This window comes from Felis catus, chromosome A3 (assembly GCF_018350175.1).
Source record: "Felis catus isolate Fca126 chromosome A3, F.catus_Fca126_mat1.0, whole genome shotgun sequence".
In the NCBI taxonomy this organism is placed as follows: Eukaryota; Metazoa; Chordata; class Mammalia; order Carnivora; family Felidae; genus Felis; species Felis catus.
The window spans coordinates 28442511-28466588 of NC_058370.1; the positions used below are offsets into that span (position 1 = coordinate 28442511).

Here is a 24078-nt window from a genome sequence, read left to right on the forward strand (position 1 = left end):
TTGGCCCTGGGCGCCTGGCCTGCGCACGCGCGCGCCCCCGCACGCCCCGCCCTGCGTGCGCGCCCCACACGGCGCGCACGTCCCCGAAGCCCGGGCCGCGGGGCTGGGGGACCGGAAGCCCGGCCGCCCCGCGGCCTCCGGATGCAGCCGTCTGGAGCGCCGTCCTGCTGCCCCCGCCCTTCCTTTCTCGTGCTCCCGGCCGGCGGGCTCCTCTTTCCCCAAGTTTCCGCGTCTGGGAAATGGGGGTAATGGCCGGGGGGTCGGCCCGTTCCCGGCTGGGTGACTTCGGGCAGGTTCACACTTCGAAGTGCACACTTGCGTGAAAAACGATGGTTGTGGGAGGTCAGCGCATGTGTGCGTTCACGTTAGCGGTCAACAAACGATTCAGGATTCTGAGCTCTGCTTTTCTTCGTTGGAAGAGGAGTCGGTATTCACACCGCCCTGCATGAAGCCTGTCCTGTCAGGTCGGGATCCATCCATGCGTTCATTCATGCCTTACCTACTTATGTTCTAATTGAGCGTCTACTATATGCCCATCACTGTGCTAGGTGCTGGGGAAACAACAGTGAAGGAGATAGATTCAGTCCCTGACGTCGCCGAGCTTACAGTCTGGTGAAGGCGAGACCATCAAATTACCACTGAGATAAATACAAAGTTTCAAAGCTGTCAGTACTGTGATACATGGCTTATGTATCACATGTCAGTAGAGTGACACATGGCTTATGCTCTGAGGCATGTATAACAGAGATGCCTTACTCAGTCTGGGGTGTGTGGAATGCTTCCCTGAGATTGCCAGGTTTAGCCAAGGTCTGAAGGAGTTGGCCAGCTGGGTGTGTGTTGGGGTAGAAGAAATAGGCAGAGGCACTGTGGCCCCAGGGAACATTGTGACACAGTGCAGGACCTGAGGGAGGCAGGTGTGGATAATCCTTTAGGTCTTCGGCGGGTGCTCCTGAAATTTTTTTTCTTTAATTTTGTAAGTTTATTTTATTTATTTTTGAGAGAGATAGAGAGCACAGGAGCGGTAGAGAGAGGGAGAGAGAGAGAGAGAGAGAGAGAGAGAGAGAATCCCAAGCAGGTTCTATGCTCTAAGCGCGGAGCCCAGTGCGGGGCTTGAACTCCCAAACCGTGAGATCATGACGGGAGCCGAAATCAAGAGTCAGATGCTTAACTGACTCAGCCACCCCAGTGCCCCACCCCCGAGATTCTTTAAATGTCAAAGTCCTTTGACACTCTTCCTGTCGTCTGTGTCCCCTTCCCTAGAATCTCAGGGAGCTCGTGACTGCTTTGGCAATTTTTGTGTTATTTCGGGTGCGGGCTCTAACAGAAACCAAATTAACAGTGGCTGAAATGAGACAAAAGTGGCCGTCTCTCTCTCTCATCACAGTGCAGAGGCATGTAGGGCGGCTCAGCTTCCCAGGCTGATCAGGGACCCGTGATCCCTCTGCTTGTGCCTCTCCATTCCTATGCTCCTCCTGTTATGCTCGACCGAGCGGGTTTGCATCCCAACCAGTGGAAAGGGGGGAAGGTGGAATGTCAGGGCATGTCCCCCTCCCTTTAAGTGCGTGACCTAAAAGTCGCAGGTATCTCTTCCCCTCACACCTCATTGGCTGCTACCTAGCTGTGCGGCCAAGTTGAGCCGCACGGGAAGCTGGGAAATACAGTCTTCATTCTGGGTGTCCCTGTGCCCAAGTAAAAGTAGGGGTTCTGTGCCTATAGAAGAAGGGAAGAATGCATATTGAGAAATAAAACTAAAAAGGGAGAGCTCAAGAGGGGCCAGGACTGCCTCCCACCCCACCCCGACACCTCTCCCACCACCTAGAGGAAGTCAGACTGCAGGGTTCCTGGTCCAGCCTTCCTGGAAGCCCCCAGCCTGCGCCTTCCCTCACTTTCACTCTGTGATCTGGTGGTTCCCTCATGGTTCTGGACGGGGCCTCAGTTCAAAACAGAGATCTGTCTTTGAGACAGTGCACATCCTATCGATCTGGGTCAATCCACAGATAGAAGACGTCACCTTTTCCTAGGGGGGATTCTCCAAGAGCCTCAGGTTTGCACGCCCTCTTCTTCACCGCTTTGGGGAACAGAAACCCGTGACTGCCCTTTCGGCTATCAGTGGGGGCATGTGATACAGACCTGAGATGAACCCAAGACTGGTATGTGCTATGTAACACGAGGGACGCTTATTAGACATTTGTAAGACTTTTTTTTTTTTTTAATGTTTATTTATTTTTGAGAGAGAGACCGCGTGCGCGAGCAGGCGGGGGAGGGGCAGAGAGCGAGGGAGACAGAGAATCCGAAGCAGGCTCCAGGCTCTGAGCCGGCAGCACAGAGCCCGAGGCGGGGCTCGAACTCACAGACGGCGAGATCATGACCCGAGCCGAAGTCGGACGCTCGACCGACTGAGCCGCTGAGGCGCCCCTCGGCAGCTAATTTTAAATATGTCACTGCTGCTGGCATGATGATGAGCCCGTAAAAGACCTTTTGTTGTTCCCAGTGACTTCCTTCACTCAGTGTGATACATCAGCCCCATCCGTGTTGTCACAAATGGCAAGATCTCACCCTTTTTTATGGCTGAGTAATATTCCACTGCAAATGTGTCTATATATATTTCTTTGGGTAAAAAATGCCCAGTAGTGGAATTAGGGGATGGTACGGTACTTCTGTTTTTAATTTTTGGAGGAACATCCGTACGGTTTCCCACAGAAGCTGTACCAGTTTGCACTCCTACCAAAAGGGCACAAGGGTTCCTTTTTCTCCACATTTTCGTCAATACTTGTTATTTCTTGTCTCTTTCACTCTAGTCATTCTGACAGGTGTGAGGTGACCATCTCATTGTGGTTTTGATTTGCGTTTCTGTGATGAGTGATGTTGAGCACCTTTTCGTGTGTCATTTGGCCATCTATATGTCTTCCTTGAAAAAATGTGTATTCCTGTCCTCTGCCCATTTTTAATTGGATTTTTTTTTTTTGGTGTTGAGTTCCAAGTTGGTTTTGATTCTATGTTCGTACATAGCCGATGACTGATTTTTTTTTGCAAAATTATGATTTATTATTTTTTTAACTTTTAAAAAAGTGTTGATATTGGGGGAGAGAGAGAGAGAGAGAGAGAGCGTGAGTGGGGTAGGAGCAGAGAGGCAGAAACAGAATATGAAGCAGGCTCCGGCTCCGAGCTGCGAGCTGTCAACACAGAGCCTGATGCGGGGCTTGAACCCACAAACCATGAGATCGTGACCTGAGCCGAAGTCGGATGTTCAATCGACTGTGCGAACCCAGGCACCCCATGATTTATTTTCTTATAAGACTTAATTGGTTAGCTTAAGCCTGGTCATTCATGAATAAAAATGATAAGCTTTCAAATCTTTTTTAAAAATTTTTTTTTTTCAACGTTTATTTATTTTTGGGACAGAGAGAGACAGAGCATGAACGGGGGAGGGGCAGAGAGAGAGGGAGACACAGAATCGGAAACAGGCTCCAGGCTCCGAGCCATCAGCCCAGAGCCCGACGCGGGGCTCGAACTCACGGACCGCGAGATCGTGACCTGGCTGAAGTCGGACGCTTAACCGACTGCGCCACCCAGGCGCCCCTCAAATCTTTTTAAATCAAACTCTAGCAACCAGAAGAACTTAAAACCGAAATAGCAAGTGACCCTAAGAGGTGGGACTGGGAGAAAGACAGCTTAGACTTTTCATTTAATATCATTCTGAACTGATGGAATTTATTTTTACTCTCTCTGTGTATTATTTTCATGGTTTCTAAGGGACACAGGATGTCATTTGAGTCTCAAGTTATAAGCATCCCGGGTGATGGGCAAAGTGATTCCTTCCTTGCATCTGAAAACTGGGGGTTTACGTGGGTTTATCCTGTGTCTGTTTCGTTCAGCTTCCCGAACATGTATGTTTATATCTTTCACCCACATGGGAGGTTTCGGCCATTGTTTTTTTCAAATATTTTTCCTGCACCACTGTTTCTCCTGTTCGTCCCAGATTCTGATGGCCCAGACATCCACTCTTCTGGAATTGTGCCACCATTCCTGGAGTTCTGTTCATTTCTTCCCCATCTTTCTCTCTGTTGTCAGATTGGATACTTTCTGCCTTCAAGATCACTGACTTGTTTCTCTGCCATCTCCCTTCTGCCAGGCACCCATACAAAGGGTTTTGAAGTTTTTGCTTATTTTATTTTTCAGTTATAAGATTTTCATTTTGTCCTTTTTATGTTCTATTTATTGGCTTAAAATTCCTCCCTCCCCCTCCCTCCCTCCCTCCCTCCCTCCCTCCCTCCCTCCCTCCCTCCCTCCCTCCCTTCCTTCCTTCCTTCCTTCCTTCTTTGTAGGCTCCACATCCAACATGGAGCCCAATGCAAGGCTTGAACTCCTGACCCTGAGATCAAGACCTGAGCTGAGGTCAAGAGTCAGATGTTTAACCCAGGTAGCCCCGTTTGCTTAAAATGTCCCTCTATCCGTTTGTTTCTAGGTGGTTTGCCCTTATTTGCTGGAGGGTTTTTATAATATCTGCTTTAATGACTGTCAGATAATCCCCACGGCCGTGTCATTTCAGCACTGGCAGCTGTCGGCCGTCTTCTCCCATGCGAGTTGGGATTTTCATGTTTCCTCATATGTCAAGTCGCTCTGGAATATACCTGGACATTCCGGGTATCATCAGACCTTTCTAAAAATCCTGCGGAGACTATCGCCATATTGTTCTAGGAGGCCGTGGACCAGATTGGGCTCAGGCTGTGAGTTCCAACCAGCCTCCCGTGGCTTATGACTTCAAGGTCATTTGTATTTTCAGAGCCTTTCCCAGGCCATCCGATAGTAAATTCTCAAAGTCTGCGCGAACTGTTTCGTGTTTAATTCACGTACACGAAACAGGGGGATGGGTGCAGAAGTTTATTGTTCCCCTACTCTGAGTATTAGGAGACGTTTTCCTAATTTAATCAGAATGAGGGGGGCCCTAGAGCTTTCTCTGTCTGCCCTGGTGTGCACTTCCAGGCTGACAGGTGCATGGAGTCCAGGCTGGGAAATACTGGGGGGGGGGGGGGGGGGAGAGGGGGGGATGGTCAACTCATTGCTAGCGTGGCTGTACGTCCGATGCTGGTCTTGTTCCTCCACCTATCTGCTACTAAGTTTTCAGAGTTCTTAAATAGCTACTCTGTGTGTTTTGTCCAGGATTTTTTTTCTTTTTTAATGTTTATTTATTTTTGAGAGAGAAAGAGTGAGTGAGTGCCAGTGGGGGAGGGGGCAGAGAGAGAGAGAGAGAGAGAGGGAGAGAGAGGGAGGGAGACACAGAATCCGAAGCAGGCTCCAGGCTCTGCGCTGTCAGCACAGAGCCTCATGCGGGGCTCGAACCCAGTCTGATCTAGATGTATGGGGAGCATCAGCAAACCTTGTATGCCTCACCTAAGATGTGGGGCTTTACCTCGTGATGTGACCTTCTCCGGGGCTCTCGGCTTTCCCCTTAAATCTAGCTAACTCTGCCTTTTGTGGGATTTGTGCCCTCAGTGGGAAGCCTTCTACCCACCTGCCTCCCATCCTTTGTGACCCCATCCTTCTCCCATGGTGGAATCTTTTTCCCCATCTAGCAAGGCAATAGATAGCGGGCCTGAGTATAAGAAATGCAGTGATAGCTGTTCCGTATACACTGGTTTGTATAACCTTCATCTCAACATCACTGTTATTAACCCCCTTTTACAGAAGAGAAAACTGAGGTGTAGTTTTGGGGTAAGTTGCCTCCAGTTGTGGGTGGTAACCTAAAAAATGGTGTCCCAAAGAAGCCAGATCCCTGGGACCTGTAAATCTACCTTACATGGATACAAGGCCTTTACAGATATATTAAGTTAAGATCTTGAGATGGGGAGATTATCCTGGATTATCAGGGTGGCCCTAAATGCAATTACATGTATAGGAGAGGGAAGCAGAGGGAGATCTCTCTCTCTCTCTCTCTCCCTCCCTCCCTCCCTCCCTCCCTCCCTTTCCCATCCCCACCCCCCACAGAAAAGAAGGTGATGTGACCACAGAGCTGACACATTTCAAGATGCTGGCATTAAAAACCAGAGCGATGCAGCCACAAACCAAGCAGAAACAGCCAACACCGGAAGCTTGAAGAGTCAGGGAACAGTGTCTCCCCTGGAGCCCCCAGAAGGAGTGCAGCCCTGTCAACACCTTACTTTGCCCCAGTGATACTGATTTTGGACTCCGGGCCCCCAGAACTGAGAGAATACATTTCTGTTTGTTTGAAGCCACCAAGTCTGTGGTAATTTGCCACAAGAGCTTTAGGAGACCAGTCTACCATGTAGAACCAGCCACGTGCCCCCGTCTGTCTGGCTCAGGTAGGCAGCCCGGGATTGGAGGGAGCCTCCCTGCCGATGTCAGGTGAGCCCAGCACTGCTTACAGTAAGCACTCAGGAGAAGCACTCCCCTTCCCCCCAGGGAGACATGGGGGTGAGCAGGTGGAACAGTCAGGAAGGGCCTTGGCAGAAGAAGCAACCACAGCAGGGCTGACACTTCCCTCCCTACCACGAGACACAGGGCAGCGAGGCCTGGGGAAACCCCTTCTAGCCCCCGAAGACCCAGTGATACCAGATAAACCACAATGAGCAAAATAATACAGCGAAGGCTCTGAACACTAAGCTGTCGTTGGAACCACAGCTCCCCAAAATAGTCCAGGACCTGCACGGTAAACCTGAACAGGGTGCCTGCCTGCTAAAATAAAGGGTTTGAATAGGACCCGGGGTTCCAAACATAATAGACAAGATGACAAGGATAGGCCTAAAATCACCCACCCTAATAAGAACCCAGAAAACTGCAACTTGAGTGAGAAAAACAAATCGATTGACTCTAGTACTGAGATGAATCCGATGTTGGAATTATCCGAGAAGGTCTGAAAGCAACCATCATTTAAAATGATTTTTTTTTAATGTTTATTTACTTTTGAGAAAGAGAGAGACAGAGCACGAGCAGGGGAGGGGCAGAAAGAGAGGGAGACACAGACTCCAAAGCAGGCTCCAGGCTCTGAGCTGTTAGCGTAGAGCCCGACACGGGGCTCCAACTCATAAGCCCTGAGATCGTGACCTGAGCTGAAGTTGGATGTTCAACCACCCAAGCCACCCAGGCGCTCCTGAAAGCAGCCATCCTAAAAATGCTTCAACAATCAATTAGAAATTGCCTTGAAATGAAGGGAAAAAATAGATAATCTCAGCAATGAAATAGACATTATAGAAAAGCAGTAAAAAGAGCTGTTAGTAAGAACTATGTTAAATTTAATATAGATACAGATGGTTACGTGCAGAAATATTTATGGCTATGTGTATATTACAGATTAGTATACACACATATATTTCTTTGCTCTGTTGGCTGCCAGGGCCTAAAAGAAAGACACGCAAAGAGCAAGAACACACTTAGCACCCAGACCTTGGTTTCTAATACCATACTCCAGTGAAAGGAACCTGGGCTCCTTAGAGAAATACCCGATTCTAGGACTGGGGTAGGAAATATACCACATGAGCCTGGAGCATCTTGTAGTGATAGGAAGTAAGAAAGTGCTCAAAACCAACCAACCAACCAACCAACCAACCAACCAACCAACCAATCGACCGACGATCCCGCAAAGGAGGCTGGGAAAGGCAGGTGGGTGAGAGCAGGGCCTCTGGAAGCCCTGAGGTGGAGGCTATATGGAGGCTGCCGGGAGGACAGGGGGCCAAAGTAGTGGCCAGTGGACGTTGGCGGTGGGGAGGTGTTGGTGACCTTGACAGAGCAGACAGGCAGGAGAGAAAAACAATTGTCACACCTGGGCTGCTCCATCCACACCAGGGCAAAGTGACTCTGGCCAGGCTGGCCTCCGCTCTGCCACCCTTCTGGGGTTCGGCCAAGTTCAGGGTAGGACTGAGCCTCACTTGAGAGTTCTGGTGCATCTCTTCTTTGTCTGGGTGTCCCCACAGTCTCCTACAGTCCCCCGGGGCATGAGGCCACTCCCACCCTCTTAAACCTATTAGCTGCCATACCAGCTCCCTTACGGGGCTGTTCCTTCAGTCCCAGAACCAGCAACAGGCAGGAGAGGCAGCTGAAGGTGCCCAGCCATCGCGTGCACTCTCTCCGAGGGGGGACAAGAAGGGAGAAGCACACTTAGGCCCGTGTGCTCCGTCCTGCCTCCGTACCTCTGTGCAGAGAGGCCTGTGTGGAGACCCTTCCCTCCCCAGCCCCCATCTCTCCAAATCCCACCCCCCTTGAGCCCTGGCTCAACACACACTTTCTCTTTCATGCGTTCTCTGCCCCCATTGATCTCTCTGCCTGCTCTGGGAAACGTTGGTGTCTTGCTATCATCCATATGTGTCTTCCTGACCCATCTACCACCTCCTTGAGGGCGGAAATAATGACTACTTCTATCTCCCTGTGGTGCCTAAGGATGACAATCGCAACCCTAATAATAAGTGTTAATAATTACTGAACAGTTGCTTTTTTATTAGCTCATGTCATTTTTTTAAACTTTTTTCAAAAAGTCTATTTATTTTGAGGGGTGCTTGGGTGGCTCAGTCGGTTGAGCCTCCGACTTCGGCTCAGGTGATGATCTCGCGGTTCGTGAGTTCGAGCCCTGCATCAGGCTCTGTGCTGATGGCTCGGAGCCTGGAGCCTGCTTCGGATTCTGTGTCTCCCTCTCTCTCTGCCCCTCCCCTGCTCGCAGTCTGTCTCTCTCTCTCTCAAAAATAAATAAACATTAAAAGAATTATATTAAAAAAAAAGTCTACTTATTTTGAGAGAGAGCACTCGTGCACACATGCCCTGGGGAGGTGCAGAGAGAGGGAGAGAGAATCCTAAGCAGGCTCCGCACTGTCGGTGTGGAGCCCGATGCAGGGCTTGAACTCACAAACCGTGAAATCATGACCTGTACTGAACTCCAAGAGTCGGTCACTTAACCGACTGAGCCACGCAAGTGCCCCTCAGATTTCATTTTTAAAAATTTAATCTCTACACCCAACATGGGGCTCAAACTCACGACACTGGGATGAGGAGTCGGACGTGCTACCCACTGGGCCAGCCAGGCACCACTGCCTCATTTCGTTTTTGCAACAGCCCTCGTGGTGGGGGCTCTGTGATTAGCCCAGTTTTACAGATGGGAGATCGGAGGCTCAGAAAAGTTAAGGACTAAGCCACACAGCTCATAAATGGAGCCGGGATACAGGTCTGCTGTCAGGAGTCAGTGGAATAATGTCTGTTTCCCCGAGGGCTTCAGTTCCATGAGGGTGGGACCTGCGTCTGTCTTTTCCTCACTGCAGCCCCAGTACTCAGAACAGTACCTGGCGCACTGGAGGGCCTTGCTACATAAGTGAAGGGATGAATGACCACCATGGCCGGTGGTAAACATGGTTATGAAGCAAAACAAAGCTGGTTGAAGGGGGTGGAGGTCAGGGGAGGCCTTCCAGGAGGTGGCATTTGATCAGAGACCTACATACAGTGCGTGCGTGTGTGTGTGTGCGTGGCGGTGGGGGTGGGGTGGGCTGTGTAAAGATCTGGAAGCGTGTTCCAGGCAGAGGGAAAAGCACGTGCAAAAGCTGGGAGGTGGGAGCATGCCAGCGATGCCTGAGGAACAGCAAGGAGCCTGGTGTGGGGAGGAGGGGGGGGGATAAGGGGGCAGGACAACTCATCTTACCCTCTGTGCCTCAGTTTCTTCACCTGTAAAATGGAGAACAAATGGGACACACTTCACAAGGCTGTTTTGAGCGCCACAGTTATAATTCCGTTGTGGAAAGTTTCGTCTGAAGGGCTCGGAATTGTGTGGCAGGAAGTAAGCGCTCACTGATGGCTCTCAACTGTCATCGAGGTGAAGAAGTCAGGAAGGATCTGCATTAAATGACGTCATTATCTTGGGCGGTGACGGTGGATCATGGAGGACAGTAAGTCTTGTGGGTTCAGATGTTTCAGATGATCGGGGATAATCAGGAAAAATTACTGTTAATATCTTTCCTTTTTAAATTTTTTTTAACGTTTATTTATTTTTGAGAGGAGAGAGACAGAGCATGAGCGGGGGAGGAGAGAGAAAGAGGGAGACACAGAATCTGAAACAGGCTCCAGGCTCTGAGCCGTCAGCCCAGAGCCCGACGCGGGGCTCGAACTCACGGACCGCGAGATCATGACCTGAGCCAAAGTCGGCCGCTTAACTGACAGAGCCAGCCGGGCGCCCCCACAGTTTGTGATTTCGAGTCACACAAGCCCCGTGCTTCGGGTAAAACGCGAGCTCTGGGTGAGCCCTGCTTCTCTCTCTCAATCTCCCCACCCCTTGTCACTTGTCCCCCGACCCCCAAAAAAGTGCATGGTACAAAATTCTAAAGCAAAAAGCAAAGAAAAGGCAATATAGATAAGTCCCCCTCCCACGCCATCCCTCAGCCACCCAGGTGTCCTATCTCCCCATACCCACAATTGCTGTCTGGTGTGTTTTTCCGGAATTGGGGGGGGGGGGGTGTCTATGTAGATATAATCAAATACATATTTCTAACCATTTTATTTTACAGGGGTGGAAGTGAAGGCAACCAGAATATGTCAGCCCAAAATATGCCTCTTTGACTTAAAAAGTATTTTGAGCTGAAGGCAGTTAAGAAGCAGCAAGCCCAGGAAAAAAAGCTCCCTCTTTTCTGCCTAAAGGCAGGGTATAAATTCTTCTTTTATTGGAGACAGACATAAATCTAGAGATGACACCAGAGGAATTTGCAAACCTTCCTCCATTCCCTCTCATATATTTACCTTTCCACAGCCTTCTGATCTCAGAAGCCTTGAGCCATTTCCCTTTGCCTTGTCATTTCTTGGCAAATTTATTGTTCCTTGTTGAAGATGCTATCTAAGCTGGAATTCTAAGCTGCCATTTTGGGTTACTTTTCATTAGGTTTCCCCGTGTAATGTGTGCTGCATGACTTAATAAAAGTTTTTTCTCTTGTTAGTCTAAGTTTTGTTCAAGTCCCTGCTGAAAACTAAGATGGGTAGAGGTAAAGTTTTGCCTCCCCTACAGAAGCAAACTGCACATTCCGAGGGAGGGAGGGGAAATGGTCCAGCACAGACATTGGATCCAGTCCCAAGTTCAAACCCTGCTTCCTCCACCTACTGGCTGAGTGACTTTGCACAAGTAACCTATGTTGCATGTTTCTCTTTTCCTTTTCTCGAATGGGGTTGGTGTAAGGATCACGAGTTAATATCCATCAAATGCTGAGAACAGCGTCTGCCCCGTGGTAAACCCTATTCCTCGAAATGACTTACCAGGTACCTTAGAGAACATCCTTTTCCATGTCCGGAGAACTCAATGGTTACAAATGGCTGTACTGTGTCCGCTGTGTGAATGTATCCATAATTGACGTAACCATCTGGGTTGATGGGCATTTAAATTCATTTGGAAAGGTCTTACAAAGACCGATTCAAGGCCGTTCACTCATTCATGTGTGCACCACACTCTCTTGAGCTAACTGGCCTTTGCGTCTTCTGTTCCTCCTCCTAGAACGTTCTTCACCTACTCTCTGACCACCTGGTTGATTTCCTGTGCAACAACCAGTTCTCAGCCCCAAAGTCTCCTCCTTGGAGAAGGCTCCCTGGGTCTCCCCCCCCCCCCCCCCCACCATCCTTGCTGTCCTTCTCTGCAGACTGTACATAGGATGGGACCCTGGAGGAACTGTACATGGGATGGGACCCTGGTGGCTGACCGTGAATCCTTGGCCCCGGCACCAAGCAGGTACTCACCAACCCTTGCTGGCCAATGGATACCGTGGTCTACACATCTCTCACTTGTTTTAATATTTTAAATCTTCAAGAGATCTGGATTTTAGAAAACGCATTTTCTTGTGCTCAAGATCCCAGCTGCCCCTGGTGAAAACAGAGGGCTGTTAGCAAGCTCACTGGTCTCAGTTCACAGTCTCTACTTCCTGCCCCTGATCAAGTAACACTGGGTGCTCAAGTGTGAGCCTCTATGGACTGTTTCACTTAATCCTCACAGTAACCATCTGAAGAAGTTATAATGACTCTCTTCCTTTAGAAACGAGGGCATTAAGGGTGCCTGGGTGGCTCAGTGGGTTAAGCGGCCGACTTCGGCTCAGGTCATGAACTCACGGTTCTTGAGTTCGAGCCTCGCGTTGGGCTCTGTGCTGACAGCTCAGAGCCTGGAGCCTGTTTCAGATTCTCTGTCTCCCTCTCTCTGTTCCTCCCCTGCTCGCACTCTGTCTCTCCCTCAAAAATAAATAAAGATTAAAAAAAAAAAAAAAGAAATGAGGGCATTAAGGCTCAGAGAGGGGAGAAGCTGGTCCAAGGACACACAGCCAGGAAAGGACACACAGCCAGGAAAGGGTGGGGTGAAATTCAAATCAGGTCTAGCTCAGGGCCGTGGGAAAACTGTCTCTTGCTTACTTCTACCTGAGCCCTTGGGGCTTCAAGAACTTGGTTTAGATAATTGTTGGGCCTTTGTGATAACTCTTGTCCCCAGGGGCTCCCCCCCTCCCCCCTCCACTTCAGATCTCTGTCATCTGGCTGGTGAGCTGAGAGTGCTCAGACTTCAAAGTCTCTCTCGAATTCTGGCCACCACTTGGGATTTGGGGACCTGTCTGGCCTGTCTGGAGGGAAAGCTGTCTCATCTTGGGATCAAGGGATCAGTGATAGCTCACCTGGTAAGAGCCTTCTGGGGCTCAGCCGATTGGGACCTCGACTTTCAGGTTCTTGGCTGAAAAGGACATACCCTGGGCCCAGAGAGAGAGGGTACAAGGGTCACTGGAGCTGACCCACCACCTTGTCAGTCTGAAATCTGACAAACCCTATCACTGGTGGGGAGTTTGGATGTCCCCATCTGCCCTGGAGGTGCAAGCGTGGTGGTCAAAACCAACGGTACTGGCTGATCTGGGGACACAGGAACTCAGAGGTTTGGGAGACTGGTCCTGACAATTCAGGTCACTGGCCTGAGAGAATTAGGTATGTTGATTCCTTGAACTCTGCGGAGAACACACTTTACAAATGAGAAAACCGTGGAGCAGAGAGAGAGGCCAGTCGAGGAGGAAGGGCTTGGACCCTCGCCGCTGCGGTCCGTTCTTGGTTTCATCAGTTTGTTCCCATCTCACAAGTCTGACGGGGGTGGGGGGGGGGTGGGGGGGTGGGGAGGGTGGGGGGGGGAACTTACTCTCACTCCTCAGTAGGGGACCAGCTGCTGTCCCTGGTACTGGCTCCCTCTCAGAGTCAGCCCCATCTGCCTGCCCAACACCACACATCCTCCGGGGTTGTCTCTTAAGGAAGGAAAGCCTTCGTTCTTCTTTGTCAAAGAACCAACCCTTGATCACCTTTCACAACCCAGCTCAAGGGTGCCCTCTTCTTTTTTTTTTTAATTTTCTTTTTTGTTAATGTTTATTTATTTTTGAGAAAGAGAGAGACAAAGCATGAACAGGGGAGGGTCAGGGAGAGGGAGACACAGAATCTGAAACAGGCTCCAGGCTCTGAGCTGTCAGCACAGAGCCCGACGCGGGGCTCGAACCCACGGACCGTGAGATCGTGACCCGAGCCGAAGTCGGCCGCTTAACCGACTGAGCCACCCAGGCGCCCCAAGGGTGCCCTCTTCTAAGAAGCCCTCCCTGATTTCCCCTCTGCCCTAGTCATTCCCCCCTGCCTCTGTCCTTGGGCCTGCCTTCTCCACAGTAGTTTGGTGGTCAGACAGTTGGGGATTCAAACCTTGGTTCTGCCTTTTCATCAGTGTGGGCGGTGGGACTTGAGGTTAGTTCCTTTACCATGCTGAGACTCTCATAAAATGAGCTAACCATAGTACCTTTGGGTCGCTGTCAGACTACATGAGGTAAGGTACATACAGGGCCTGGCACAAAGATATTGCTCAAATAATGGACGCGGCTATTATCATCAGTCGTAACTAAAGACCTGGTCTTGACATTGAAGGCCTGAGGTGCTCAATATAGAGGGTAACTGGCCCTTGCTAAACTCCCTAGTCCAGCTCAGGCAGGGCAGAGAAAGTGCTAGAGGGCATTCCCTTCACACCCTGCCACCGCCCCCACCCCCACCTACAAACGCGGCTGTCTTCAGCTCCACCTTTTTAAGTGGCTTTGCTGGAAGCAACAGGTGCCCTTTGCAACGATGCCCCCCTGTGGCTGAATGAGCACCTGCTTTGGGGGGAAGGGAGGGACCGCAGTTACTGGAGCACCTACCCCATGGGGCCTTCCGAGCAGCACGGTTGGTCGTCATCCTGTCGTCCTTTAGACCGGGAGGTCTTATCTTTGTTTCGCAGGTTCATCCAACCAGTTATTTGTGGGGGACCTGCTATGCATCAGGCACCATGGCAGGTGCTCAGGGGACAAGAGTAAACAGACACATAGAACATACAAGGTACCAGAGGCAGGATAAGAAGGAAAATAAGGCAGGACAAGGGGATCGCGAGGGGCCAGCCCTGCAGAACTCTTCAGGCCTCAGTGAGCAGTTTCCAGAGATTGGGGCGGCGGGGGGGGGGGGGGTGTGTGGAGAGCACTTAAGAGCTTTAAAGGAAAGTGACAGGTGTGGCGCCTGTATGTGAGCAGACTGCCGGGCAACGGCAGCAGCAGGGCATCAGTGGGGTAAGGGCAGTTGTCACCGGCAGAGATGACAGCGCCTGGGCTGGGGCACTGCCAGGGGAGGACAAGCAGCCTGATCTGGGACGCATGTGCAGCTGAGCCCAGAGGACTTGCTGATGAACGGGACGTGGGGTGAGGCTCGGGGCTGCGGAGAGAGAAGTCACAGACGCACGAGCTGCTCAGCTGGTGACCGGGTGGGACACTCGAAGTCCACAGCGTAAGGTTTCTGCTCTGCTTCCCTGTCCTGGCCTGAGAAGACTGGACCGGGAAAGGGGGGGCGGGGCACAGCTACCACCCGTGAACAGGAGCAGAACCCATTTAAAGAAGGAAGACCTTGTCTTTGGCCCTGGGAGGCAGTCCTGGAACAGTCCCCTCTGAACATGCTGCTGGCTAGGGCAGAGGGTGGGGAGCAGCGAACCCACCTTTCTGCACCAGCTGCTTCCCTCCGTGAGCTCCAGGTCAACCTTAAGGAGTCCCTGGAGGGCACTTTGTCAATGTCACCCAAAGGCGTAGAGCTGCGCCCGGCCTCTGGCCCACGTGCTCGCTTTTAAGCTGAACTCGGTGAGGAGGCATCATCAGCCCAGTTAACTCATGTTTTTCGTTTGGTGTTGAATTTTATTTATTTTAGGTAGTTTTTAAGTTTTATTTATTTTTGAGGGGGGAGGGGCAGAGAGAGAGAGAGAGGGAGAGAGAGAATCCCCATCAGGCTCTGTATGGTCAGCATGGAGCCCGATGTGGGCTTGAACTCACGAACCGTGAGCTCACGACCTGAGCCAAAACCAAAGTCAGACGCTTAACTGAATGAGCCACCCAGGTGCCCCATCACTCGGTGCTGAATTTTAAACATCGTTCCATCAGGACACGTCCCATGCTTTGCAATACGTCCTTGGCCCGTGTAATGACAGGAGGCTCCCTTACCAACCAACCAATTTTGGCGAGGACTAAAAATACCCCCATAGATGAACGGAATGTCTAGTTGAGAAAGACTGCCCTGCATTCAGACCCCCCAGAACCAGTGGTTATTTGTTTTTAAACCTGTGAAAGCCTATCTGGGTGACTGGACCTTTCCATCTGAGCCACCCAAAACAGAAAACTAGGGCTAAAAACATCTTTGCCCGGCCCGGATCTGGACCAGGGTGATCCCTGGCTCGGTGGCCATAGTCCCTCTGACCTTGGGCCAGACACCCAGTCTGTCTGAACTGGGGTGGCTGCAACAATTACAACTACGTCAGCTTCCTCACCCACTTCCCAGGGCTGGTTGGGAATCCTAAGAGCCCTTTGTAAACTCTTCTAGATGATGCAGGTTCTAAGTGGTGTTTTGATGATCTCTTTGGGTGTGTGCTCATTCATGCAAGCAGAATTAACGTAAGCAGAGTGTATGCGTGCAGGGTCGGCGACTGGGGGAGGGAGTGTATGTAGAGGGCAGGGTGGTTAAGAGCACGAGCCTTAGAAGCAGACAGCACCTTACCACTTACCAGCTATGTGACTTGGGCTTCAGATTTTGCAGTAGTTATTACACTACTGGGACTACACTTCTTCAGAGCAACCCATTAGAAGCTACCAAACTCCACTATCCTCATTCTGGTCTTTAACGGAAAGGGGGACGACAATTTAGTTTTCCCAGACCCGCACTTAGTTTCCACGGTCACCTCCGTCTGCCGGACACGCTATGGATGTTGCTGTCCCAGCAGGCCCCCCTCCGCCAGTGTGGGATGGGGAACACCAAGCCGCGTCCCTTTCCTGGGATGGGCACGGGGTGGAACGCCAAGCCCTTCGCTAGCCCTGGCTGGGTGTCGTGTTCTTTGCTCGCCGCAGGCGTAAAGCAGGAAGAGAAAAGTGTGTGGTGACGAGCGCCTGGGAAGAGGGCTGAGGCACATTAGGTTTCAAGACCGGGGGACTTTGAGACAGTGGCGATCCTGTCTGTGGTTCCTCTGATAGGGAGGTGGAAGGACTTCCATCTGAAGACCCCGGCGACCTCCTCTCCCAGCTTCACACAGGAAGCACGCTTACGGGAGGGGGTCTTCACGGGGGAACTACTCCCTGAGTTGCTGCCCGTCGGAAGTCAGCAGGGCAGAGAACTGTGGACGGGACCTGCACACCAAGGCCACGGACACTGCTCTCCCCCTCAAAACGGACTCAGCGGGAGCCTCCTACAAAGGCTAACACCGTAAAAGGGGCTTGTAGCACGGGCAACTCGCCCTTTCTTCACCATCTGATTTGCCCCTTCACCACTAGTGGATAGATAGCTCGGTGACATTTTGATTCTGTTCCTCTTCCGGGCCAAGGTGCCCTAACCCTGCACTCGTGTGGGCTGGTGTGAGCCATTTCCCAGTGAGAGAACACCTGATCTCCCAGGTACAGATCTCTGCACGTGGAGCGACCAAGGCAATGGCAGCACAGCCGAGAACGTCAGGGCGACAGTCCAGACGAGGGAGAAGGGCTGGGACAGAGAGGCATCGCTAGAATCTCAACTGGCCAAGGCCCGGGGAGCTGGAATCTCCCAGCGTCTGAGTGAAAGGAGTGCAGGGAGGTATTTTCACCTGAAGGGCTCTGTGCATCCAGACCTGACCTCACACTCAGGCACCCCTGCTGCTGCCCAGTTGTATCCGGGCAAGAGGCATGTTCTTGTGGGAGTAAGAGGCTGCAGAGCCTCTCTCTACAAGCGCCTGACCCCCTTCCCAGTAACGGGGGAAGCCCACCAGTCCTCTCGGGGCTGCCAGCGGATGGGTGTCGTGTGCCACAAGCAATGTTTAAGCGGAGACGGTGGAAGGCAGGCTCCTCCCCGCACGCCCTGGAGAGTAGTGTGATTTTAAAGCAATGAAAGCCGGCTTCTGTGGGAGACGTTCCATACAACGTGCTGGTGATATCCTTCCATTTTTTTGGTCATTTTTATTTTTTTCTTTAAAGTCCATCGATCGTCACAAAAACCCAGGAAATGCAACTAAGGAGAAAACAAATGTCCAACCGAGATCTAAGAACCCAGAGCTACGGAGGAGACGTGGCACTGGCCTGCTGGGTGTGTGGGAGGGGGCGGGAGGGGCGGTCCCCGTGGGGCGGCCGGCCAAGGGGGACGCAGGAGGGAGAGGAGGCTGCCGGCCAGGCGGGCGGTTATGTTAACCGCTGCACGATGACGGCGTTGAGCAGGTTGGCTTCCTTCAGGGTCTGGCTCTCGTCAGCCAGCTCTTTGTTCGGGAAGGTAGTCATGAGGACAAAGCTGGTGGCAGCCATGGCCGGTCGGGCGTCCACGATGAAGAGTCGGATGTCGCTGATCCTGGTAGAGCAGGGGGGGTGAGTGGGGAGGGGGGTGAGCAGGGCCGGCCTCTGCCGTCCATAGCCCCCGGCCTTCCTTCTCCACAGGGCAGCCAAAGCACTCACTTGGAAGCACGTCAGATCACGGCACTCCCTTGCCTAAAACCCTTCACGACTGCTCCCAGTTTCCGTGGGATAAACACCACCTCCTTACTGTGATCCCAAGCCCTACCTAATTTGACCCCCATGCTCCTTCCCCTTGCTATGTCCCGCCTTCTAGATTTTCCTCATGCTGTGCTTCCTGCCAACATTGGGGTCCCTCGAGGCTCCTCTGATTCCTGTCCTGTAATCCTAATCAAACCTTTTCAGGATTTAGCCCACATGTGACCCCCTGTCAGCACTCAAGGATTGTCAAGCCGTTCCCTGGGCCCCACACGTGCTTCTGGTTTAGTTGGCCTACGCCTAATGAAATATGGATACTGCTATCCTAGAAAAAGGCGTTTGCCAAATACCTAGAATACTGGTTTAACAGTCCGCCCCTAATCTCTGCAATCTCTCCATGCCTCAGTTTCCCCATCTTTCACATGGGGTTGGCAGTTTGCTTTGATCCAGCCCAGATGATCTGAAATAGTAGAGCAGGTATTCTAGAATTTTCGAAGGGCAGATCTAGAAGAGACTTACACAGCCCAGTGGTTTTCAGAGATCCCCTGGGGGGAGGGACACCCAATTGGAAGGGAGGCTGGTGCTGTGTCCCCTTCTCCTCTCCATTAACCACAGCAGTTCAGATTTTATTGTTCTGCACTCGGGCTCTGCCATGAAATTTCCTGTGAACACACACTGTGGGGGCTAAAAAGACCCTGAGAAGTCCAGTCCCCTAACTTTATAGGCACGAAGTGAGCAGTTGCTGGCCGCACTTAACAGAAGACTGGGGACTAGAAGCACAGGCTTCAGACCTTCCCATCCCGCTGCCCCCTTCGGGGACCGCATGGAGCGCCCGCTGGTGTTTAGGGAGCCCTCCCCAAGCAAGAGAGGCCAGACGGCGCAAGGCACCTGTGGCTGTGGTTAAACTTCTGCACCAGCCTCCCGCCGTCGGCGAGCCGTATCTGGATGTTTGTGGTGGGCTGGGACTCGTCGATTGAGACGGAAGAGCTGGCTTTGGCTTCGTTCTCTGCCTGCTGGGCTGGAGAGCTGGTATTCAGCACCTGGGGGGCCGTGCTGAGGAGAGAGAAGCCTGTCAGGCCGCACAGAGCAACATGCCCCTGCAGGAGGGCAATCCCGCCTTGGAGTCAGCCTGAGCACACGCTGTGTCCGGGACTCTGCTAGCTGCTGTGGCTACAAGGAGTGATTCAGACAAGCCCTGCCTTCGCGGAACCTACAGGCCTGGCAGAAGGCACTCAGGCCCCAAGCTGCGGCTAGCTTCCAAACTCCTGAGTAACCCGGGGCAAGTGACTCACCCCTTCTGCTTCGGTGCCCTCACCCGGACAAAGGCCCGAAGGGAGGAAAGCAGTATGCATGACAGCCTGTGGCGGGACCAGATCAGGATGGGTTTCAGCCTCAACGAGAGAGGCCAAGGGTACTCCAGGTCCGTAGCAGAGGCAGGCCTGACAGCCGGGCAGGTGACTGCCGGGATGCAGGGACCAGTCCAGACTCCTTCCTGGTTATGGAATTGTCAGGCCTGTACCCCCCCAGTGCAGCCTTATTCATGTGCACATTCATCCTCCTGTGTCAACTACCAGAAGGCGACAGAGATTTCCCACAGGTCAACTCAAGCACCCCGCACCACAGGGATTATTTGCACAATATCAACAGGACACGGCGTCTGCTACCGATCTTCGATCAAGTGGACCGGCGTCTGAATGCTCCCACTAGTCGGGCGGTGCTGGGCAAGTTACTCGAGCTCCCTTAGTTTCAACAAGGTAGTAATGAAGCTCTTTAACAAAGGTTAAGGCTACCTGACCTGCCTTGCTCAGCTTTTGTGAGGGATGAAGGAGAGAAACACACACAGCGCTGACACACAAAATGTACACAGAACTCCCGATTCTTGACAACTTCTGGAGGCTTCGCCCCTCTCCTGTAAACACCTGTGTGTCCCCCTCCCAGCCTTTCACTGAGCAGCCGCCCTCACCCAGACCCCTGCAGAGAAGAGAGGCCAGGAGGTGGCAGCCTGCCTGTTTCCCCCAAGCTTCGGATTACATCAGTTCCTACACCTCTCCCTCTCCCCTGGATCTTTACAAGCTAAAAATGGTACTCCTAATAAAGCCATCGGAAAGTGCTTTCCCAAGTGTGTTTCCTGAGACCCTAATCCCCTGAGAGATCCCCAGGAAGGCTGTGGAAATGCCACACATCAAACCGGCAGCACCAGAGGCCACTTGCGTGTTACAGGTCTTGAGAGGCTGTGCGGTTAAGGCAAACTTATTTGACCACCTTGTCCTTTTTTCAAGCTACACTTGTTAAACCTCCTGCATACAGAGTATGTCCTGGAACTCAGTTTGTGAAACACTGCCCTAGAGCATATAACTAGCAAAGAAGAACGGAAAAGTGAACTGTTTTCTGTGACTGTTAAAAAGTGAGGGCTCAGAGAATCACCAAGCAGAGCTCAGGGGAGAACCCAGCTATGAGAGGAGCTGCTCCTTTCTATGCATCAGCCTCTCAGCGGGTGGGACCCAAATGTGGGCCAACGCATGCAGACATCACACCATCACAGACTTCAAGAGATGCTCAGAGACAGTGGAGGGTTCAATATTACACCCGTAACTGCCTAAGACTGACTCTGTTCATTAGTTTTATGGGCATGAGGTCAACTCTCTAATTAGACTATAGACAGCCTGTCTCTCAACTGTTCAAGTAACAATTCCAAGGACAGAACAGGTACTCCGTGAAGCTACTGCCTGCCAGAAAGGGAACTCTCACATCTTCAGTCAGGCTTGCAACGAGAAAGAAGCGAGATGGCCCAGAGAACCAGTTTCACCTAGGGTGGGGGCGGGAGGGAACCAGGAATGACGTTGACTTTGCTCATGCGCTGTCTAGGGGCGGGGGGGGGGGGGGGGGGATTGATGTCCACAGCCTCCCGGACTCGTCACAACTGTCCTTTGAGATGGGTGCTGTTTCCATCCTACAGACAGGAAAACAGAAGCACACGCTGTAGAGCAGTTTTTCAATTGTTAAAAATTCATGTAATGAACGAGCTTTTTCCCTGTACGTTCTGTGTGTTCCTCCAGCCAGGACTTTGTCAAGTGTCAAACTCTAGGGTTTATTTTAGGAAACTAATATATTAAAACTGCCTTCTCAAACTCCTCCCCGGCTCCCAGAGAGTCTGATACCCCCCTCTCCCACAAGCTGCCTGATGCTCAGCAAGTTAGTGAACATCTGGGCTTCTCAATTTCCTTTTCTGTAACAGGGCAATACTATCCCTACACCTCCGCACCTTTTAGGGCAGGCAGTCCACTAAATGGCAGCCAGTACTACTAAGGAGAGTCACTCTGCTCCTGGAGCCATCGGGTCCCAGCTCTAGCACTCAACTAAACAGAGGCGGCTGTGGCCAAGTTACTCAACTTCCCAGGGCTTCACTGTGTGCACGTGCTACACAAGGAACTGTTCTGCCGTGGGGGTTAGCTGACATGCCGTGTGCAGGCTGGACACAGACCAGACACTCAGCAAGTCCTCCACACAAGGAGGCAACTGAGGTTTTGGCTCTCTTCCCAGCACAGCCTCTCGCACGGAGCTGGTGCTCATCACCTGAGGGTCAAGGAAAGCCTGATGTGCACACTTGGCCGTGTTGCTTCTGTTTCTCTTGCACACCCTGTGAATCCGGTGAGCTGGGGAAGTGTGAGGGACATGCTGTATGTTTATGATGCACTCATCACCGAGCTGGGCCCCGTGCTGAGTATTTCACATGTAGTAGTTCGTTTAATTCTCACAACGGCGGGTGAGGAAGGGATTCATCATCCCCGCTTTATAGATGAGGGAACTGAGGCATAATGGAATTAAGCTACATGCCCAAGATCCCGGTGTTGATTTGACGCGAAGCCAGGATACAATCCAAGCTGCCTGGCTCTTGTCATACTTTCCCTCCAGGCCTTGGAGTCAGGTAGACCTAGACCTGGACTTCAGGAACACTGTCCCAAGACACAGTTTGCACGTCAATAAAAAGGGAGTTAAATGAAATTTCCCTTGGTTGGGATAACAGCTAAAAATAATGCACCGTACCCAGCAGGTACTAGAAGCACAAATGCCTACGTGGCTATGTAAGAACATCCAGGATGCAATGCAGCGTGGTAGGGAAGAGCAGAGACCGGAGGGAACCATCTCTGCACTGACCAGTAGTGTGACCTGGATGTGATCGGACCTCTTCAAGGCTCAGAGTCCTTATTTCATCCCCTTATTTGGGGGTGAAAACAGGATTAAAGGTGATAACACATGTGAAATGCTTACTACAGTGCTTAGCTAACAGCAGAAAAAACACTCTAACTACTGTTTCCTATCATTCTTCAAGGTCCTGCCCTACTTCTATTTGTCTAAATTCTGGACCCGATGCTAGTGCCTGTCCAAGGGCTGTAACTGGAAATCCCCTACAGGCCACTCCCAACCTACGCTGCCCTCAAGGACTGGAGCAGGAGGAACCGCAACACCGGATCTTACGGCCCTCACGCTCGGATAGTAGTAGGTCCAAATTGCTCTTGTCACGTAGGACAGCCACATGCAGTTGCCCAAAGGAGCTCAGCCCTGGGTCTGGCGCTTCCTGCGCACTGCTCACACTCGAACCCCTCCTTTCCAGGGGCGGCCACACCATTGGCAGCAGTGAAGGCACCTCCCCCGGGGACGGAACGGTCCGATCAGACATCTACAGGAAGTTTCTTTACTGTCTCCCTGCAGACACCATACACTTCACAGGGAAACAGCCTCCCCCAGATGGAGAGCCTGGATCACCGACTGCTCCTTTCCTTTGTGGCTGGGAATTAACTGGGCACGAAGGTACTTTGTTGTCACCATGAAGTGCTGACACTTTGTCACCTCTTTACAAAAACGACCACTGCAGAAGGCACGGTGAGTAGCCGAGACTCAACATGGGTAGCAGCAACCGCACACCCCCGGGGCACTCTGGGTGTCTGCTACTCATAACTGAATAAACGCAGCCTTTCTGGACCTTCAGATTAGGTCCCATCCAGACAAACAACTGTAAAACCTAAAACAACAAAGTTTAATACAACTGTAAGAATTTTCTCAAATTTTTGAACTGAGAACAATTTATACATTCAGCTAATTGGAGGAAAAAAACCCAGGACTGACTAATTCTTGAGGCAAACCTGAGAACATTTTCTTAAACTTCTGGCTCTTGATCGTTTTAGTTGACAAGATGACAGTGGAAAATGTTGCAAAATTTATGGGAAAAACTAAAAAAGCTATCCATCTGGTTTAGATTGAAAAGCTAAAACCTCATCTCACTTAGCTATATGAAACTTGTCTTTTGCTCACTTTTCATAGAAAGCCAGCACTGAAATAAAATGAAAATGGAACTGGCAAAGAATATTTATTTAGCTGACAAAACCAAACTGTGTCCACCCTGATTATCAAGATCTGTTTCAACTTGTTGGGTGCATCCTCCACACTAATAAAGTTATTTATTTCCCATCCTGCTAAAATAGACCTCCTTAAATATATTTTAATTTTTTGAGATGTGGAGTCTTGCACAAATCCTATAGACTTCCCAGGAGTAGCATTTCCCATTTGTATCAAGAAACCAACCAAACCCAAGCTACACGGTATTCTGAGTTCTGAGCCAGGAGAGCAATTTGACACCATCTTAAAAATATGAAGACCTCTCAAGACAGCAATATTACTTCTAGCCCAAAATTAAGGGGTATACAAAGATTTAATTAGAGACACTCACTGCAATGTTGTTCTTGAAACTGGCAGCTGTCTAAATGGTTAAAGCAGGGACTAATCAAACTATAGCACATACGTAAGATAGAAAATCATGTGAGCATGACAAATAATATTGCAGAAATACAATTACTGACATAGAATGACAGCCATGCTACTTTCGTTAGGCAAAACAGCAAATGATAAAACAGCATGTTTATAAGACTAGAAGGATACTAACCGCATATGTCTGGGTGTTAGGTTTAGGTTTTTTCTTAATCTGTACTTTCTATTATTTAAAAAAAAAAAACACATTTTGTTTTAATAACAAAAAAAAAAAAGAAAGAAAGAAAAAAGAAAAAAGAAATTACCTATTGCTCTACAAAGTTGAGCACAGATGGCTGGGAAGCCAGACAGGGCC

The 24078-nt window shown here is 50.9% G+C and overlaps 1 protein-coding gene and 1 long non-coding RNA gene across 6 annotated transcripts in view; one reads left to right on the forward strand and one right to left on the reverse strand.

Annotated features, from left to right (window-relative positions):
* Positions 1 to 29: 29 nt before the first annotated feature.
* LOC102902056 lies at positions 30 to 24061 on the forward strand. Of its 4 annotated transcripts, XR_006595288.1 has the most exons (5): positions 30 to 464; positions 5986 to 6320; positions 9649 to 9878; positions 22291 to 22457; positions 22573 to 24061. It is a non-coding gene; the product is annotated as an uncharacterized LOC102902056 (long non-coding RNA). The 4 variants fall into 4 exon arrangements; XR_002741021.2 differs by having other exon boundaries at positions 22291 to 24061; XR_006595287.1 differs by lacking the exons at positions 22291 to 22457; positions 22573 to 24061 and adding an exon at positions 10494 to 10921.
* The window catches only part of NSFL1C (NSFL1 cofactor), a 22745-nt gene continuing 16085 nt past the window's right edge, over positions 17419 to 24078 (reverse strand). For both annotated transcript variants that reach the window (XM_023251380.2, XM_023251379.2), the window contains 2 exons: positions 18849 to 19013; positions 17419 to 17820 (listed from right to left, as the gene is read on the reverse strand). In XM_023251380.2, the coding sequence (XP_023107148.1) occupies positions 17658 to 17820; positions 18849 to 19013 (328 nt within the window). In that variant the 3' untranslated portion in view covers positions 17419 to 17657. The remainder of the gene's footprint in view (positions 17821 to 18848; positions 19014 to 24078) is intronic.